At 32.9% G+C, this 22,502-nt stretch overlaps 1 protein-coding gene across 1 annotated transcript in view; it reads right to left on the reverse strand.

Moving 5' to 3' along the window:
* The window catches only part of LOC133187390 (metabotropic glutamate receptor 6-like), a 38,570-nt gene extending 20,298 nt beyond the window's left edge, over positions 1–18,272 (reverse strand). Inside the window, exon 1 of the mRNA XM_061322745.1 lies at positions 17,617–18,272. Within this exon, the coding sequence (XP_061178729.1) occupies positions 17,617–18,105 (489 nt within the window). The 5' untranslated portion in view covers positions 18,106–18,272. The remainder of the gene's footprint in view (positions 1–17,616) is intronic.
* Between the last annotated feature and the right edge of the window lie 4,230 nt (positions 18,273–22,502).

The raw sequence follows: 22,502 nt of genomic DNA on the forward strand, positions 1-22,502 counted from the left end.
TCTGGTTAACTGAATTATTAAGCCGTATCAGTATTTAAAAGCACATACATGTAACTAGTGTTAATTGATAAAACAACCTTGATATTATCTCAATGTCAAATTGAAGGTGACACCAAGAGTTTTCTTCTTTTCATGTAGAAGTCACTGAACAAAATCTGCTTCAAAAAATAACTGAAAGGTTGGCTGATAAAGAAGCATAATTAGTGCCAATTAGAATTCCAACAGATTGTTGGAAGACCTGGTCTTCATGGTCATGGATACGTCGTATTTTTAGAAGATCAATTAACCAATACAATGATATAGTTTTATGTTCGTAGGGATGTATAATCATTGGTAAGCGTGATCCACGAAGTCCCTCAAGAAACAATGATGATTCCGAAATACTGAAATTTCCAAATGATTTCTCTAAGAAAGTTTAATGTGTTGATTTTTTTATATTTACAACTGTATGTAAATTTCGCCAAGTGAAAGGTTAAGTGCTTAACATGTATTTGGTATTGATGCATTTTGATAAAAACATTTGCAAATTTGCCAACTAATCCAAAGTACACGCTCAAACCCAAACCACAGACTGAACAAAACAAAACAAATGTCAGAAACGTACCACATACAGCTTTACTCTTGCTAAATGTGGGAATTATTTCAACTTATTTGCTTAAATATTTAGACGAATTATCTAAGGAGTATAAAAGTTTGAGTTTTATGAAAAAGCTATTTAAAGATCAATAAGGAATACCATTTTGTTCAGGTATTACTGCTTTTTTCGTTTTTATAATAATGATTTTGCCAGTTCCCCTATTTTCAATTCCACAAACTTTAAAGAAATTCATACGATTCGTTTTAATCCTGAGGAATGACTTAGTATTGGTTTATTTGTTATCCGACCTTCAATCTTTAATATTCTCAAAGATTCAAAAATCAATAACAAATTATATCATCGTTTCTGAAATGTTGAAAAAAAATCAGTGTGTGTTTGTTTTTAGGTTTCTAAATATATATTTATTTTTCTTTTCTTGATGAAACCTTCTCATGAATAATCTTCTTGTTTTAATTTTGATTATGCAGTTGTTTTTTAATCAATCTAGATATAAGAATTACCTGATAATTTACACAAGTAATTGAAGTAGTTTTAAAAATAAGGTCAGATTAAATGTAAAATCAAGAAGTGGGATGCTTAATGTCATAGAAAAAGATAAATACTACAAATATGTAACAAATGTATACATAAAGTGTCGTCTTTCTTTGATATGTCTATGTTCTTATGATACAGATATATTACAATGAAAGGGTAAGGATCTTCTGCAAAAGGTCATCCATTCAAACTATCAAATCACAGACATATCAGTTCTAAAATTAAAACAGGTGTGACTGTTTGTGACGCTCAACATCAGATGGAAATATCACGTCTTTCGGATGAAGGTACTAGCGTGAGAGAGAACCCAGGACGGCCTGCCTCTATTGTTTGTCTAACTTTAGAACTACGCTTACATTACCATAAAAGGAATTTTACAGTTGATCAATCCAATGCAGATGAATTTCAGAAATAGAATGATAAGAATAACTTTATCATACATATATTAAACCTTAGACACTTCCTACAATCCTTTTATATAAAAAAAATCCTGTAAATAGACTGAGGAAAATTTCCTTTATTCTTTTTTTCATATTCAAAATAGTATATTAATGGAAAAAGAGGGAAAAATTTGATTGAGCACAAAAGTAAAAGAATATGCAAGTCACATGTATCTTTCTGAACCTTAATAATTTTACTTCTATAAAAGGAAAAGAAAACCATCACTTAGTTTGAAAAAATCTTCAAATTAACATCAGGTGCATACCATTTTTGAGACTTAAAAAAGAGAGTATTAAATGATGATGGATTTCAAAGTTTGTCATCCATTGCCGACTGCCTGCAGAAGCAAAACAACATTGAAAATGTATGCTGAAGCCTATATACTACTATGCAATACACGATATCAAAAATCTTTTATCTTGTTTGGAAATCACGTGCGTCTACTTTGATGCTAAATGGATCCAGAACTGTTGGTGTTCATGCAACAACAGTAAGCTGAAGAGAATTTCCTTCAAACAAGGAATAAAACAGAAGAAACGCATAAAATACATCCCCTGTCCTCTAAATGACGGGGTATTTATGGATTTTTCTAGAATTTTTTGATGCTAAACCGTTCGAATCTTCATTAAGGAAAACAGAGTTAGCGTGATGCTTGTTCGTCACTACATTAGAGGGGTCAGACTTCAATATCCCCCGGCTTCTGGCGTCCTCATCAATTGATGCGCCGTCGGAAATTCCTTTTGATTTGCAAACAAGGTTAAAGGAAAAGAATATGTCAATCGGGAGAAGCAACGGTCGTAATTCTTGTTTCATTTGTTAACCAAAGCAAAGAGCTTCAAGACTTTGTACAGGACAAGTGGACATATTGTCAACAATGCTCCGAATGAAATTAGGAAATTAGTTTTTGCTTAAATCCCATTTACATGTTTTTATATATCGAATATTGTAAGTTGCCGGCGTTTATGCATTCTTACGAACAAAAAATGTATTAATTAGATAACAATTTACAGATTAAACAGTAGTTTAAGATTTCTAATAATCTAAGTTTATTCGAAAAAAAAAACAGAAACCGAAAACCTTATTTTGCCTTTCTGAAAAAAAAAACAGTTGAGTGGCTACATGTAATAGGCATAAACATGTATTCCCTAACAAAAAAAATACTAATGTTAACTATAGTTTACTATAGTTAACTATAGTAAATCAAAGTGTCAAAGTTATCACTAAAGTAAATCAACGTTTTCAAAGTTATCACTATAGTGTCAAAGTGATCACTATAGTAAATCAAAGTTTTCAAAGTGATCACTATAGTGTCATTGTTATCAATATAGTAAATCAAAGTTATCACTATAGTAAATCAAAGTTTTCACTTTAGTAAATGAAAGTTTTCATAGTGACCACTTTAGTAAATCAAAGTTTTCATAGTTATCACTTTAGTAAATCAAAGTGTCAAAGTTATCTCTATAGTAAATCAAAGTGTCAAAGTTATCACTATAGTAATTCAAAGTTTTCATAGTGTCAAAGTTATCATTATAGTTAACTATAGTAAACTATAGTTAACTATAGTATTTTTTGTTAGGGTTAAATTGCACCATCCAATAATTTGCTACAGTTCACCACATATTTTTGGGAAAAAAAACAATTCCGCCAAATCCAAGTTAAAAAAAAAAGAAAGAAAAAGGTCTGCCCCTAAATCCATTACAGAATAGCGTTATGACTGATTAGCCTGTTGCCATCCTCTAAATTTGACCTTCACAAATCGCTAGATTTGACTTTTAAAAAACATCAGCCTTTCTGTCACGTAATAAAGACTGGCAAACGTCAAGTTATTTCAAAGTGTTGCCAAATATCTTTCTTATTTGGGGCTGAGGGTGCGGAGAGAAAAAGATTTTTTCCCTTTTTTATATCAGTTACATGTCGAATTAAAGAATACACTTGCAGCACTGCATAGTTATTAACTTTTTATTGTAATTTTTTTTAAAACCTAGTTAAATGTCTTGTTGAATTTAAAATGTATAGGGTTGCTTTCGAGTATGTTTGGAAAAATAATATTCATATATATACAAGTAGAAAAGTTTGAGAACTTTTATATTGAAAGAAAATCAAAGATACATGAAACCATACAACTCTGTGAAATAATTAATATCATTTATCAGAAATTAGGTAATTGAAGTCAAGAGCTCTCGGAGTTAACACCATTTGACAAAGTGAATTGGAAAACCTGAAAACCCAGCTTCAGATTCTACTTTATTGATTTGTTTTGGTGCAAACTATTTATTCTAATAAGATGGATTAAGATTTCTATTTCTAATTATTACTTTAACGCTAATTAGAGGACGAATGACTTTCTTTACTTGAGGCAAACAATCGCTGTTGTCTAGGAATGAGAAAATAGCTTCCAGAAACAAACTTGTTTCAATAATGAATCCTCTCACTTGAAAGGTTTCATTTCCCTCCGTTTTCATCACTTACTTTTGATAAAAACCAGTTCTTTCTAATAGTGTCGGCTCGTACAGTATGGTTTTGTTTTTGCTTCGTACGTACAGTTTTTTTTTTACATCTGCCATTTGCTTTAAATTAAAAAGACAGGATAAGCAAGAATTTCAAATATTTATACTTTGATCCGTCCTCTTTGTTAAATACATGACATCTATTGCTAAGGCTTAGGGAAAAAAAGATGAGTGTTATGAGGTTTTTCAATAATTACAAGCATTGTGATATTTGTATTGTTTAATAATGCCAATTTTTTTCGAAATATCTTTATACATTAGAAAAAATATTTTCTTTTAAAAAAAATTATAAAATACTTTTGTCATCTATACATCAAACATCGTTTTCAGCTTAACTTTCCTGCATGTTAACATAAAATGATTTCATGAGAAATTGTGCTCACTTGTTATTTGTCTACAGAACACTTCTTGGGAAGTTTTAAATCAATATAAGAGGCTTCTTACATCAAGGCCAATATGTTGCTCCGAAATGTTCCTCGCATATTGTTTCTTCTTCCTACTAATAACAATAATTCAATTGGTCTCTGGTGTCCCCGAGTGCGGCGTCTGTCTCCTCTCTACTTGAGGTTTTAATGTCTGTTATTGCAAGCTAGAAATTAATGCTCTTTTTCACACGGCATAGATTTACCTTACTGTAGGAACTTACGTTTGTCTGTTTATTAGGCTATGGGTTTTTAAACTCCAGTTCTCAGGATAAAAAATAGAATTTGTGTCTGATTTATAATAATCTTTTACTCAAGACATTTTGGTAATTTTAAGTTTTCCATATTTGATTAAATTAAATGTAAAGTAATTAAAAATGATAAATTGTGACACTGATTTAATGTTTCAATATTCTTACAACATATCGGAATGTCATGATGGAAATTTTGAATTGTGGCCGTTAAAATATACAAATATGAAATTATTTTTAAAAAAATCTTCATTATCATTTTGAATTCTTGCAACTGTTAGTTTGCAATATTAAAAAAATCGTTCGTTTTTACTATCTTCAAAAATGTACATGCATAGAGGCTTCTTTTAGTTTTAAATTTGATTTGAGTAAAAAAAAAAATGAATGATTTAATGACAAAGGCTCTGGGCAAACGATTCCATCAGTACATGCATTTATTGATCAATGTCAATAAATTATCGTATTCATATACTTATCATAAAAATGAACGAATTCTGTCTGTTGCAATCATGAGTTCGTACAGTATCTAATTAAAATCCGTGACATGCGACAATGCAATATAGAGAGATATATTTACATGTACAATGTATATGTTATATGGACAATGCATTTCAGAGAAGTCTTGAGAGGCTTTCGAATTAATATCCATGTTTGCAAATCAGCACACGTCGTGAATGGTTCCCTTAGTCTTATTAGAGACGGAATTATTCATTTCGAGCAGCGAATCAAAGGTTTCTCTTCCAGTAGTGAAGAGGGTTCAAAAGCGGATCAGATTACAAGTGTCAGTGTAATACTAAAAGGTCTTGATTAGGTGGATGTTATGAATTACCTTTTGTAACAATTAACACTCAGAGGGCTACAAATTCACACCTCTGATAAGACTTGGCAGGATCTGTTCGTGTATTTGACAGGCAGGCGTTAGGAACTTTTAGCGGACTTGCATAAAATGTTATCAAAAGATCTCTTTTTTAAATACACAGAGCTCTTTCAATGGTCACATTATTTTTTTTTTACATCTCCCATCCTCTCTTTCGAAGAAAATGTAATTGCCTATTCCTCTTTGACTATGCAGATTTTTGCACGGTTTGCAAATCAAGTCAAACTTCATCAAAACGTCTTTCAGGACAACTATCCCCTCCTCACTTTTAGTCTTAAGCACACGTTTCCGGACTGGACCACAAAAGTAGATACGATTCTTGACATCCCTCTCCTTTGTGCTATATTGATAGAAAAACGTCAATAAAAGTATATTTCAGGATTTTGGTTAAAATTGTAATCCTGGTAGATGTCCATCTAGTAGAAGGGGGAAAATGTATTAGCAATCTTGAATAGAATTCTTTGTCATTTTGCAATCAATGTTAGAAGATTGAACATAACGTAAGTAAACTTCTATATTTCTGGTGGAACTTTTGCAATATGGTTTTTCATAAGTATGATTAATGTCATTTCTCATCTGTTGATTATTGAAAGCGAAAAATTTGAAGTACACTCAAAACCCTTGCTTCATTTAAATAGACATCCTTTTAAAAGAAAATTAGCTTTTTGGGAACCAAAGTTCTTAAAAGACGTAGCATTAATTACCCGTTAAAAAGCATTCCATCAGGATTAACGACATTACGGATTCTCGGTATACCTACATATGCTTTCTGTCTGTAATGTTTAATAAATCATTCATAGAACTATTAGCATTGAGAGATTAATGACCCTATTTATCTTGCTTGAAATTTATTCAACAGAATCTGTACTTAGCATCCTGCATACATATACGTATTGATCAGATGGATACATTGAAGAGGAAGAAACGAATGCTTGGGTGTGGTTGACTGCAATTAAAAGTTGCCAGAAACAAGTTCCTTACAAAATTTGGAATTAAAGTTTGGACTAAGGTGCACCTTGTAGCAATTACCAACTTTTACCAGCATTCTTTTTTTCCATTTTTTGGATTATTGTCTTCCTTTGGTTTAATGACCATAATTTTAACGATAATCAAAGTAATATGGTTGCTTTCGGAAAAATTGAAAAGAACTGGCAGAAAAAGCCGAGGTAGTAATGATTATTGAATACACTTGTAAAAAAGGATAATTGTTTCAATTGAAAATGCAATACCAGGACAAGGTTCTTTTATGCATTATAGCATTAAATTCATACAAACTTCGAAGAAATTTCATCTAAAAATATACCCGCTTATAAGTCGGATTTTCGGAGTTAAATTTTTGATCCAAAACATTATGTCTGACATATTAGCCACTCCTAGAAACATTTCAGTATTTTTCTATATGAAGAAACTAGTATTTTCCTGACAATTGCAACAAACAATGTTAACAAAAATCATAACCTATTTTAAGGGTTCCTTTCATCCAGGAAATGAACATCTTAGGTCACCATATGCGGAAAGTAGAAGTGTTTACAGATTTTAATGATTTTATTTTTGTTTAAAATGTATATCATTATAAAAATTGTCAATAAAGATCAAATATCAATGTTATATTCCAAAACATTCCTTGAAACTCAGGTAAGTACAGTAAAATTTTGATCTGAAATAGGTACCCGATTCTTGCCAAACATTGTAATGCTTATAAAAGGGTCAATGGCAAATCCCACCAAGCGAGTATATACAATATTCACTTCTTACTTTAGCTACAGGAAAAATGATACATAAGATATATTTATAAGAAAAGAAATGTTTCCCTTCATAACCCTTATTTGATTTCAATTTTATTTCATAGGCTGGCCTTGACCGAACCGTTGTAGGAGAATGTATATGTATATAGTTTTTATTCATCAGTTTTAAATATGAAGTCAGGGGGAAACGAACAGTAATCAAGACTATTTTGAAGAAAAAAAAGATCAAAAGTTCATTGAAACAATACAATAGAGAAACAGAGACCTCTAAAAACGACAGAGGTAGGATTAGGTGCCATGGAGGAGTAAGCATCTTTAAGTCTTTATGGAGAACTATGAAGATAATGAATAGAATCGAATAAAACAATACAAATTATGCAAAGAGCAAACAAAAAAAAAAAAACAAAAAAAGAACAGACCTCTGAAAATATCAGAGGTTTGATAAGGTGCCATGGAGGAGTGCACATGCCCTGGAGATCGATCACACACGCCGTGTGCTCTTTGTCATGGTTGGGTTAGTAAAGTCATTGTATCGACCATAAAATATGCAAAATGTGAAAAAGTTGACCTCAAAAGAGATTGTAAATGAAATATGAAGATAACGAACAGTAATAAAATAAAAAGTCCATTGAAACTATAAATTGGGAGCAGGGCAAACACGGACCTTTAAAAATATCAGAGATGGGATCAAGTGCCATGGAGGAATAAGCATCTTCTGTCGACAGGTCATCCCCCTTCCCATATGCTCATTGACATGATAGGGCGAAAGGAAAAAAAATCGTAGACAATTCACTTTGAAAATAATGGCCTTACAATTTCTATGAAAAACTTATGTCTGCATTCGATTTAATGATAGATTGTACATGCTGACAAGTACATTGTATCGATCATAGAATTTGCAAAATGTTGACTTTATACGAGATTATTGATATCCTTGTTTCATCAACTTGTTTGTCAATAGCTTGTCTTGTTCGTACATTGAGTATGTACTTAGTTTGGCATCAATGTCTTTCTCTTGTGAAATAGTCAAATATGAAGCAGACGTGTCAGACTTTGCGGTGTCTTTACTGTTTTATTTAATAACGAATCATAAAATATTGAACAATTTCAATGACAATGAAATCACAAGGTGCTTATTCAAATGCGTTTGCTCTTTTCAAATATTTAAAGTTGGTACACATTCATAGAATTTACCATTTCAATAAAGTTATGGTTATATTAAGGTTTATATTGTGATGCTGTTATGTCTATATTCAATGCTGTGATGTCTATCTTCTGATGCTAAGATGACATTGAGTTTTTATGACATATATATTGTACAGTGATTTTATATTTTGATACTGTGGTGTGTATATTGTCCATATTTTGATGCTTTGATATCTATATTGCGACAAATTTTTCACTTCTATCCTCTTGTATACTTCTTTATTTCTCTACTTTAAACAGTTTTGCATTTTTTTTCCAAAGATAACTTCGGATTTAGAGAAAATTCAATGGATTTAACAAAAGAAAACTTTACACAATTGGTACATTTTTTTCCCGCATTTTTGATGACTGTGACCCCAGATTAATCATTTAGAGATTACTTGCATATTTTAGGGATAGGATTCATTCCTTTACTAGATTTTCCCTTATATTTATATGGCTCCCTCTTCCTTTAATTATATAAAGTGCTCTAAATAATGTTCATAATGTGATTGCCCGAGCTTGATTAACGAATGCGCGGGGATTCACGCATTATAAACTATGAACGTCGTAACTAATTTGTTAAGTTGCAACAAGGATAAAAGTCATAAAAGGTATTATTTTAAAGATTACGAGAACACGATTGGCTCTTTTGAAAGAAAGCATTAAGCACAATACAAAATATCTTACAGCTTCCTTTCAAAAGAACTCAGCTTTGAAAGTAAGTTTCGGATTGTTTCCCAACCTTTCATTGAGGGAAACCATAGGATTCCTATAGTTTCCAGGAGTTATGGGAAAATAGTTTTACAGTAGTTTCTCTGTTATTACCACTTTGTGGAATCGACATGAAGGGAAACCACTCGGAAACTTCAACATCCCTATGTACCTAGCATTGAGTTTCTTCGATTATAATTTAAACAATTTGTCCGTCTTGTGCTAATGATGAGGATAACACAGTTCTATGTCCATTATCTAATGTAGGACTAAAGAAAATGGTGACACTATAAGATCTCCCAGAAATCAAGTCCAAAAAGAACGCGAATAAAACATCAGTAAAACGAAGGAAGGGGCAAAATTCTTTTAGCAAGAAAAAAGGTTGAAGTCTAGGGAAGTGTCCATCACCAGGATTTTGTCGCTTATATCTTCTGGACTTGAGACTTTGTCATTTCAGAGGTGTTCTAATGTTGAGACTATTTTGAACAGCTGACCAAATAGTTTTATTTGCATTGATAGTTGTATTTGAATACATAATTGCTTTTTCTCTCCTTATTCATTTTATCATTGTATTCTTAATTTATATTCTTAAATGTACCAGTTCCTGTCAAGCCAGGTATTTTACCATCAAATTGAAATAATTCCTTTTCTGAGCTTCATTTTACTTGAAAACAGTCCCTTTTTTATATTCAAATTCATGAAAATATTTAAAAAGAGATGTTCAGTGAAAGATCATATTTCCAGACCAGTATATGTTTAGCTATGCACTCTCGAAAGTTCAGGCACAAGGGTACATATGTTGATCACTTTCTGCACGATAAAGAAGAAATACAATCATAAACAAAACCAAACAACATACAATTGAACAAGAAAAAAATATTTTGTGATTTGTTGGAATGCATATACACACTAACATAGTGCAGTATTCTTGCATTTTCCATATATTTTTAAGTCGCTTGTCCAACTTTTGCATGAAATTAATATCGCACCAAATATTCTTGTTTAGAGTTTCACTACATCTGATTTTTTTTTATCGCGTTTAGATATCTTTTCTCTGTTTGTGACTTTTTGTACCGTCCATACTTCCTTTAATTTATCCTTCCCCATCTGAATTTTCTTTCAAGATTGCAAGGATGTCAGATATTAAAGATACGGTTAAGGATATGTTTTTTTTTTAGTATTTTTCTTCCGTATGAACATCTTTTTCGTATTCATTTTCTTTCCTCTTGCCTTCCGTCATATTTCCTGCTCTTTCCTGATTTTCTAACACGATGAACAATGATTGGCACAGTTCAGCAAATAAGAATTTTATTTTTATGTTTTTCTATTTTTTTCCCCCTTTCGTTTAAACAAATTTCCTTATTCAGATGTACATTCTTCATTACGTTAATTTTCCATCAATTTTCATTTATATGACTTTTTTAAATACATTATTTTAAACAAATAATTACTTTTGTGTTAATCGTGATATTCATATTTGAATAACTTGGTGTATATATGCTATTATTGAGGGATACAAGAGCTAGTTTATTACAATGTTTCTTTGGAAACGATACTTATTAAACAATTTATTAACAAATAACTTTAACGTTAAAATACTACTAAATGTAGATATCTTGAAAAGATGTTTATTGTCAACCTACTTATCTGTCATTTTGACAATTCTTATTTTTTTTTCCAACTTGAAACGAATAGGAAGAGTAAACCTTGTTTCCTATTATAATCCTGTTATAACAGACAACTGTTTCATGAATTTTAAACTTAAAGAAAAAATTGATATAGGTTTTAAAAATTTTGACCACTGGAATATCGGGGCTTAACCACAAGGTCAGTGTTTCTAAAATGGATAAATCAATTGTGTATTGTTTAACGTCCCGTAAGAGAATTTTCCCCTCATATGGAGATGTAACCATATACCTGTGACAGGTTCAAATTTAGATCTATATATGGCAATCTGGGTCATTGAACAGTGAGGGTTCCTTATCGTGCCAACGCCTATCAAGATACGGGACCATGGGTTTTAAGGTCTCATCCCAAAGATCCGTGACGTACACTTCTAATGCTTGGCGCTTGGTGAAAGAACAGTCACTATCTACATATACGTCTTAGGTTTGACGCGGCGCGGCAAACAAGAATCAAACCCGGTTCTCCCGATCACAAAGGAACGCTCTATTACAAGGTTCCCATGACCGCTTTTTCGAAAATCGGAGTGAGGCGGAAAACATTGATGTATGTTTTCACAGTTTGATTTCCTAGGATACATGGTGAAAACCAAACGTGGACTGTCTGCTTCTAGGAAATCTATGAGAAAGCTAATGATGCTTGTTTCCTAAGTTTCCCATCTCGGGAAGCATGCAGAAAACCACAGGTTAACTGCTTCCTTGTTGGGGAGTTATTTTGAAAGCACTACATGTAGTGGTCTTTGATAAACAAGAAATTATCAGGAATCAACAGGTATCATGGTTACCCTGATCAACAGGTGTCATGGTTACCCTGATCAACAGGTGTCATAGTTACCCTGATCAACAGGTGTCATGGTTACCCTGATCATCAGGTGTCATGGTTACCCTGATCAACAGGTGTCATGGTTACCCTGAGCAACAGGTGTCATGATTACCAGGATCAACAGGTGTCATAGTAACCCTGATCAACAGGTGTCATGGTTACCCTGATCAACAGGTGTCATGGTTACCCTGATCAACAGGTGTCATGGTTACCCTGATCATCAGGTGTCATGGTTACCCTGATCAACAGGTGTCATGGTTACCCTGATCAACAGGTGTCATGGTTACCCTGATCAACAGGTGTCATGGTTACCCTGATCATCAGGTGTCATGATTAACCTGATCAACAGGTGTCATGATTACCCGGATCAACAGATGTCATGATTTCTAGGTTAAAAATTTTGGTAAACTCCCCCTTTTCAACCAAGTGTTAAGCTTAGTGTCACGACTCCATGTATTGAACTCAAGTGAATTTACTAAACTTAAGCCACTGATTCTCCTACAACATTTCACGTGGTATACATTTCTGTGGAGTCGATATATATTTATGGATTGACCGTATGAAAGGGTAACATTTCTTGTACATTTTTTTAAAAGAGATTGAAAAGCCAATAAATAATGGGAATGTATTTTTTTCTATAACAAAGAGCAAAGACTTCAAAATAAAGTAAGATATTCTAATCCCATCAATTTCCTTTATACAGTAGGAATAATTAAGGGTATGTATCAAATCAAAAAGCTAAACTCTCGCTATATATATCTGTATCAATTTAAGCTAGATATGTTAAACATTTTTGCTTACAATATAGAGTAGATCCATATTCAATACATTGTTACGTCATACCAATATAATTTCACAATTACAAATAAGAGTTGATGAAGCTTTTTTAAGAGAGTAAAGGGTCTATTGGAGTTGTTTATAATTAAATAGTCCCGGTCTATCTCTATTTCTGCACATTAAATATTCTTCGAGTCAATGACAAATCTCATTGTAATGTATGAATATAATATACATTTTAAGGTAATGCTAATTGAAAGATGATTATCCGTATTTTTCCATGTTTATTCTATGTAATTAAAATACGGAAAAATTGCAAATGATTTTCCTACAAAATGAATTTTTAAAAAAATCCGAGACATGCATAGATATACATGTATATATTATGCATAACACAATAACGTTTTATAGCAAAGACTGCATAAAAACTGCTCGCAGGAAGTCCTTGACGTTTTTAATACTACTACTTGTAAGGCCATTATTTTCATTATCATAGTGAATTGGCTATGGATTTCTCTGTAAACAAATCAGGACAAAGGGAGCAAGGTGGGACAACTGTTCATTCGTGGATGCTTACTCCTCCATGGCACCTGATTCTGATTCTTCTGACTCCGATATTTTCAGATGCACTATAATATGCAATAACTAGACTTAACAGCGTGAGCACTGTTTGTTATCATCACATTTCACAACACATATGTACCACATCGTTCCCAGTAACGAAAACGTGCTAGACGAATGTTTTGTGTCAATGAAGCCTATGTTCATTTCAGAAAGGAAAACGTGCTAGACGACCTTTTTGTGTCAATGAAACCTATCTTCTACTGAAATCATATTTTTTCCTTGAAATGTACTCACCATATACGCAAAAATGGTTTTTATCTTTTTTTTTTCCTGGATGGCGAAATTTTATTTCTATTAACATCATTTCTACTTCTTTCTTAAAAGATCTGGGATTCTCAATTTTGCAAGCCTCTGTTTGTCATAAGTTTTGATAGAAAGTGAACTGTCTGCCTTTTTAAATAGTCAAATGCCCAAATGCGTGTATACTGATAAAGACTTTTAATCCACGTTCTAATGATACGGTTATCAATTAATCTTTCAGAAATTATTCCTAGTTCTTGATTTAATGCCCTATTCACACGAAAAGTTTAATTCATTTTAAATGTAAGTAACTGCCAATTGAATTTGAACGGCATTCACACGGAACATTGAATATAACTTTTTTACGTGTATATGGGGTTTACGTCTCTCTGTTGATTCGATACGCAAGAGCATGCTCTACGTAAGAACAATTTCTACAACGAGGCAAATCTATCATTCAGTCAAATGCTGAATTAACTTTTTCATAGAACTTGTAAGGCCATTATTTTCAGAGAGAATATATCTACAATTTTTTTTCTGTTCATGACAGGGAGCGGTTTATGACCGGTTGGCGGGGGATGCTCACTCCCCCATGCACCTGATCCCACCTCTGATATTTTTAGAGGTCCATATTTGCCTGCTCATGATTTGTATTGTTTAAATGGACTTTCGAGCTTGAATACTGTTCGTTATCTTCGTATTTCATGAATAAGCTAGATTTGAATTAATTTACAGTCTTTCAAATTGCTTCGCATTAACTCTGTGTGAACGCTAAGCGAAGATAATTCATATTAAAATTTAATTCATGCGTAATAACAAAATAATGTCTCATGCCGAAAGTCTTTGATTGGATTCAGATACTATACTATTTAAGGTTGAAAAGAAAAAAATAATTTTAGTTGCTAGAATTGTATACACTATGACATTATGTCAGGTGTATATCTGCTCTGCATAAGGTGGTGGTATTTGCAAACTGACGTCAAAATAGTATTAATATTATATTACCAAATTTCAATGCTCATTTGCTTGCTTCGCATCAGCTTTCGTGTGAACGCTTTTTGATTCGCGTTAGTTTAAATCGCACTATTTTATTTAGTATTAATTTATTGCGATTGATTGATCGATTGATTGATTGATTGCATGTCCTTTAACGTCCCATTCGAGAATTTAGTAAGTAAAACGTTAATGCGCACTCGCGTGAACAGAGCATAATATGTTATTGGAGTTACCATTTATGAACAAATCATAAATCATGGTTCAATAGATTTATGCATATTTTTCCTGTTAAATAAACAAAAATTCCAATTAGAAACCTCGAATTTTCTTATACATGTACTACTTCCACTTATTCATGGTTTTGATTAATATAGATGTACCATATACATTGGACTCAAGTAATGTATAAATAAGGAGATGGGGTTGAAAAGTTTAGAGAAAATATTCCCTCCGGGGGCCGAAGGCCCGAGGAGGGGATGTTTTCTCCAAACTATTCAACACTATCGAGTTATTCATCTTACTTTAAAAAAAATTCCCCACTTTGGACCCCAAAGATACATTTACCCATTCATATATCCAACTTTTCTGTAATACAATAGGATCTAGCCCATTTAGATATCCAACAGTTACACAATACAATAGCCTTATCGAATACCCCTTTTATTCATGGACTAGTGAGCATGAACTGAATGGCGCTAATGTCATTTCAAACCTTTCCCTTGTACTGAACAGTCATGAAATCAGACGAAGAATATCTTTTAAATCCAAAGTAAATTTAGAGAGGTTTAGATAGTGTTTTGAATACTTTTGACCTTGAAGCAGAATAAAACTACATAATTTTTATAAAAGTTTGGGAATTTAACATTACATATAAGATGAAGATTTGCTGAGGAAAAGTGTTGGAATCTTTTGGAGTTCCATTCAGACAATACACTGTACTTCTTGAAGTGCTTAATCAGATGAAAAGGTTGTCGGTGTTATGCAGAACCTGCTTTAAAAATATTCCATATCAAGATCTGCAATATAAACGGTGTCAAAAATAGATGTGCTGTCAATTTATTAAATTGTTTTAGAACTTATGGAAGTAGGAAGTATGAGAACAGAGATGAACCTCAAATAATCTGAGGGGAAATGTTGATAAAGACCCCCTGAAATAATGTGGTTTAAGGTTCAAGGTGAAAATGCATTTATAAGCGTGTCAAAAAGTGATGCTTTCAAAATTTAAGACCGGAAACATTTCTGTAAAAATACCGTCGGATAAATATTGGATATTTTATTGGCGACAAGAGTCTAATAGTGTACAAAATAGAGGGGAATATTTATTTGTGTGAGCATTGGAAGTGAATTTGTAACACGATCTATTGGTGTGAAAAATGCGAATTAATTCCGTGTGCATTGGAAAAAAAATCTTATAGTGTGACAAATTCGGAGTGATTATTTTTTCCATGTGCATTGGAAATACTTTTTAAAACTCGTTGATCTCTTTTGCTCATTGCTTATTTATGTTTTTATGCACAGTTGGATATTTAAATATCCAACGATAGGCAGTTGGATATTTGAATATCCAACTGATGGCCAGTTCGATCTTTAAATATCCAACTAGTGCTGATTGAATCGGTAAAATATACGTAGACTAATAACAATGGGTGACGTCATTGAATTTTTTTAATTAAGAAAGAAAGTCTTACGAACACAGTATTTCTAAGTAGCTATACTGGAATTATCACAAGAAATGAGGTAATAAAATTGCTAGATACCCAACACAGAATTTTCCTCATGTAATTGGCCTCAGATACACCAATTGTACCGTTAAAAAACTGACGCATGTAATAGACTGATGCAATACACAGAGGGATTCTACGTACATAATTCCCTTGCAAATATTTATTTGCGAGGTAATGGCCAACTGATATTGTACTTTTCATTATCCTATTATAATACTTCTATACTATACTGTCATTTTAGCTTCATAATGAATAACTTGTGACATCTATCTTTTCTTAATTTGAAGCCCTTTTGTGAGTGGAATAAAGGAATCTGTTAAAAATAAGTCGACAAACCTCTTCTCTATCAAATCTACTCATACCTGTGTTACAGGTGTGTCATGCAGATATGCTGCATCATTGATTACCGTATAGTATATTATACTGGAATGATAATTTCCTGAGAAAACTGTAAAGAAAAGGTCATTACTACTTGTATATCTACACTGTCAATGTATACAATATCTTTATTAAAAAATTATATAACTTATAATCACAACGTTTTTACAGAAGGCATGTCTCAGACACGTGTACCTCAGCTTAGACAGGACGAAAAGGCTTCCTTACTGATTATACAAAGATTTCGTTTTAGCAAATCTTTTAAACATCTTAAGTAAAATATGTATACACTTGTTTCCACTATCTAACCCAGAAAACGTTATAGATGATTGTTTGAAATCTTGATGTCTGTAATTGTACATATGCTCAAAACTTTACCATGAAAAATTGGCAGAATTTCTTTTAATGATTTGCACAACTCATGCAAAGAGGAATTTTTAAGCTCTTCTGAAATAACCTTGTTATTTTTGTGAACATCCCTTCAGATAACGTGCGATAAGAGGTTTTTTCCTTTACAGCTAGTGTTGAAATATCCTCACAAGTTGACTGGAACCTGCTGTGCAAATTTGATACGCCTAATTTAACTGTCATTTTTCATTCATTTTGTTGTTTTTTGAAAAACTCCAGTGTTTAACACAAAAGAGCTCCGATAAGGGTAATTTAATAACAAGAAAAATATGGGCTACCAGTTTTTGTCGGAAGACAGTTTACTTTCATATCAGAGGATATTTTTACTTCATATTTGAAGAGTTATTTTGATTTTCAAACAATTAGTCGCAAGGAATTTAAGTCAACTCTGTATTTTATTGGCCCATATAAGAGCGAATATTGAACTATGGATTGTGAATGTATACATATATATATGACATGGATGTATATAAGACTATGAGGGTTCATCACTCAGTAAAACCAGTAACACGTGTTGGGTAAAGTGATACTACCATCTGGTAAAATGAGCGGTAACGATATATCGATATAAAAGTAAAACCTTTAAATGTCTTTACGAAAAAAAAGTCAGGATTATTAGAAAAAAAACCCAGTCCGAAAATCCTATCATCACAATATACAGACACCTTGAAAAAAATGAGTATATCTTACCTGGAAGAGTCTAAGAATATTGGCCACCATGATAGACACAGTACTGGCCGCAGCCCCGATGACTCCTACCACAGGTTTGATAGGGGTGTACACTGGATTTCTTCCGTTGTCACACTGGTAATCAGTCATATCAATGCTGGTCAGCTGAGCTTTTATAAAGTCCATACACTGTTCGAGAGCGTAAGTGTCCGAACTACAAGTGTCTAGAATGTGTGTTCCGATTTTAATTCCTGGTAATAAGTCTTCGTTTGCGTTAATTCTGTCAATTGCAAACAACATAGCTTCCAGTCTCTGTATCCCCTTTTCTTTCTTTATAGTCCCACAGTTTCTACCACTTTGTCCTTTTTCGTGCATTGGAAACAGTCCGCCAAAAATCATATTCCCGTCGAGTTGAATTTTATTCTTGTCCTTGCCGGAGGACATTGCATTTTGAAATGGTAAATATAAAAACAAAATTATCCAAGTTAAAAAGGTGAGTATTTTCTGCATAATGTCCTGGAATGTTGGTATGTAGCGTGCTCAATCGGAGAGGCAATCACATCTGTAACGTTATCCGTAAGCCAAAGCACGGATTATCCGATACTTTTTGAAGAGCATTGATTTAAGTCATGCTGTAGTGGGGAGCATGCGCCTTGTCGATATGCCGGGATGTCTAATGAGACTGCCTTCCGTGCTTGAAATTGTAGGAAAGAAATTTTAACATCGATTTCAAATTGAAGTTTATTTACATTCCTTATGAATTGTAGAAAGACATGTAATTCATGTCAGTAGCAACAAGAAGAAGTCTGTTCATAATTGCCTTAAAACTAACAGAAAAAACCGATACTACATTGGTACCTGTTAGAAAGCAAATACCATCTGTGTTCTCACCTTTAATCGAGGTGAAAAACTGATATTATACTGTAAATAAGACATATTAATTAAACACAAACATTTTCCGGGGACATTCAAGTTATTTTATCTGTACTTAATGGGCAAATGATACTAATCTTTCAGGCCATTGCAAAATAATGCACAAATTAAAGTTAAAGACAACATAAAGTGATTTAAAAATATATACATATCCTAGATAACAAGAAAACGTTGTCCAATTTTTTTATAACGTTGAGCCACTATTGGTAGTCCTACATTGACCTACGGTCATTTTGCGCATTAAACCAACGTTGGTCCAACATGAGGACATACTACTGGGTCAACATAGGTATAATAGTAAGTCAACTAACATCGAACCATTAGCAACTGGTTGGTTAGTTAATTGACCCAATGTTAGAATTCAGTTCAAAAGATGACATAACGTTGGGCCAACGTAGATATCAATGTCAGCTAACTAACATTTCCAATTTCATATTTATTGGAATGTATATTATTTTTCTTAAATTGTGATGTTGATAAGAGCCATAATTTATACACTTAACAGGAATATATATATAAATTTTAATAATTGACAAGAAGTATAAAGTTACTTAAAAATATATATGTAATCACCGAATGTGTATTTTTGCGTTTTTTTATGTTTATATGAGGTATAAAGTGATTAAAAATTATATATCCTTTACAGGAAAGTTATCAGTATATTACTTTCAATTTTTGTATCTTGGAGGCATATTCTAATTCCCTTTCATTGGCGAAATAATTCTTTATAATAATCGATCAATGATTGGCTCATTAACCACTTGATGTTATTCAGTATTTAGAGAATTCTTCTTGGCTTTCGTATTACTGTTTGTTTATCATACAATATTAGGACTGTCCTCATATTTAAAACATTTGTCAATAAGTGTTTTAGATATAATTTATTTAATCTGAGCACACGGCGGCGGGTGTACATGTGTCTGGTCGACAGGGGATGCTCACCCCTCTATGGCACCTGATCCCATCTCTTCTGTTTTTGGAGGTCCGTTTTTACTCTGCCTCGATTTGTATTGCTTCAATGCTTTGAGATAAATTACTGTTTATCATGAATGCATTTGGTATTGTGATAATGTCGTAATTTTTTTGCTGTCACGGTCTCTAAGTGGCACAGGGTCAGTCCCAAAAAATCTATTTTAGTTTTATAAATGATTTAAAAAATATGTTGATTTTATGTCTGATAACGATAAGTATTTGTTGAACTCCACTGTTTATATAATGTCGGTGTTTACCAAGATGTTCTGATACTGATTTCCCTTGATCAGTTAGATTTTCTGAAGCGATAAGCAGATTAGGGACCTTTTTCTCTTTTTACATAAACCAGTATCATTATAGTAAATCTCATCAGAAAATACAGCAGTACGTATAACTTAATAAATAAACAGTCAGCATTAATATTTCTAGTTGTTGCAGTGCTAGTATAGGATCAGTATGAGCATGTAAATATACACTCCCTTGATATTAAATCAATGCTGTTTTATTTGAGAGATCAGTTTTTTCAATATTAAGATGGGGTAAAACAACGTAAGGTTCATTGTTTTGTAAGAATACATTTTTCGTTGTTAACGATTTTTCAGAACTGAGTATGTATTAATGCATGATATATTTAAATGAATTTATGATTTAAAGAAAAAAAGGAATCCTGCATCATACTTTACAAGAAATTAGCCACCATCCCATGTCAAAGTTCAAATCAACTGTATCTAAATTAAAAAAAACAAGATGTGTTTGTGAAACAAAGATGCCCCCCGTATGGCAACTTATAGCGAAGGTTAAACTTTCTCAAATCCAAATATGCTGATACCCAAAGTATCTTGTACCGAGGAATATACCTGTGAAATATGAAAGCCCTAGTAGCAACCATTGAAAAGATATGGAAAAGTTTAAAGGTTTTTTTAAGGTCACCTGAGTGACGTCTCCTGAGTCACTCAGGTGACCTATTTCTATCCGTTTTTGTCCGTAGTCGTTCGTTAACATTTGAACATTTTCAGCTTCTTCTCTTAAATCGCTTAACCAATTTCAACCAATTTTGACATATAGCATCTATGGGTGAAGGGGAACAAAAATTATGAATTTCAGGGTCCCTGCCTCCCTGGGACCTGAGGGATGGGGCTAAAACCACCAAAATTTATGCAATCTTTAAAAATCTTTTTCTTTACTCTTGAACATCAAGCAGTCAAACTGTTGGCATGATTGTAATAAGCAGTGAGCCTTCTACCAAAATTGTGAAATTCATGGCCCCTGGGTCAGGGGTTCTGGTGTTAGGGTGGAGCTCTATTGATCGTATAGTGAAAGTGCATTATTTCTTTGAAAATCGTCTTCTCTGCTCTTGGGTATTAAACAAACTAACTAAGTACATAGTAATGATGAGCAAGAGTGCCTCTTCCAAAATTGTGAAATTCATGGCCCCAGGGTCAGGGGTTCTGGTGTTAGGGTGGAGCTCTATTGATTATATACTGAAAATGCATTAAGTATTTGAAAATATTCTATTCTGCTCCTGGGTATCAAGTTGATGAACTAAGTACATATTTATGATGAGCAAGAGTGTTTCTTCCAAAATTGTGAAATTCATGGCCCCAAGGTCAGGTTTTCTGGTGTTAGGGTGGAGCTCTATTGATTATATACTGAAAATGCATTAAGTATTTGAAAATCTTCTATTCTGCTCCTGGGTATCAAGTTGATAAACTAAGTACATATTTATGATGAGCAAGAGTGTTTCTTCCAAAATTGTGAAATTCATGGCCCCAGGGTCAGGGGTTACGGTGTTAGGGTGGTGCTCTTATGATTTCATAGTGAAAAATGCATTAATTCTTTGAAAATCTTCTATTCTGCTCCTGGGTATTAAACTGATGGACTTAGTACATAGTTATGATTAGGAAGAGTGTCTCTTTCAAAATTGTGAATTTCATGGCCCCTGGATCAGGGGTTCTGGTGTTAGGGCGGGGCTCTTATGATTATATAGTGAAAATGCATTAAGTATTTGAAAAACTCTTCTGCTCCTGGGTATTAAGCCGGTGAACTAAGTACATATTTATGATGAGGAAGAGTGTCTCTTTCAAAATTGTGAATTTAATGGCCCCTGGGTCAGGGGTCCTGGTGTTAGGGCGGGACTCTTATTATTTTAAGTGAAAATGCATTAATTCTTTGAAAATCTTCTCCTCTGCTCCTGGGTATTAAATAAACTTAATAAGTATATAGTTATGATGAGCAAGAGTGTTTCTTCTAAAATTTTGAATTCCATGGCCCCTGGGTCAGGGGTTCTGGTGTTAAGGCGGGGCTCAATTAATTATGTAGAGAAAATGCATTTATTCTGTTAAATAATCCTGTCTAATCCTTAATGTTGAGCAGATAAACAAAGTGCATTGTTATGATGAATAAGGGTGCTTCTTAATTTTTTTTTTTTAAAACTTTGTGGTCCCAGGGTGAGGGGCTTTTGTGTTTCTCACTGGGGGGGGGGGGGGGATATTGATAACATAAGTTAAAATATGTTAATTTTTTGAAAATCTTTAACTAAGTGCAGAGTTATGATAATGAGGGTACCTCTTCCAAATTTGTGATGAGGATAACTCTTCCAAATTTGTGAAATTCATTACCCTAGCTGGGTCATGGGTTTTGGTGTTAGGGTAGCGCAGTGTTGAATCTGTAGTCATTGTACATGTAGTGAAAATGCATTATTTCTTTGAAAATCTTCTCTGCCCCTTGGCATATCAAAGGCAAACAAAGTAAAAGTTTTAATAAGCAAGAATATTTTTACCAGATTTTTAAAAATCTGGACCATTTGGTCAAGTGTTCTGGTCCTGGCCAGGGCTCTATTAATTTGTATTCTACTGAGAGAAGTTATTCCCCTTTGCAATTCACTTTTGATAATTAATCACTGTAAATAATGTATTTGAAAAGTTAATAGAATAAGAGAATTATGCAAAATTTATTATTGTATAATACAAAAACTACTTTCATATTTTTTAGATAGACTTGTA

This window comes from Saccostrea echinata, unplaced genomic scaffold (assembly GCF_033153115.1).
Source record: "Saccostrea echinata isolate AGI-Se365-2 ecotype Australia unplaced genomic scaffold, CSIRO_AGI_Sech_v1 ptg000015l, whole genome shotgun sequence".
Classification (NCBI taxonomy): domain Eukaryota; kingdom Metazoa; phylum Mollusca; class Bivalvia; order Ostreida; family Ostreidae; genus Saccostrea; species Saccostrea echinata.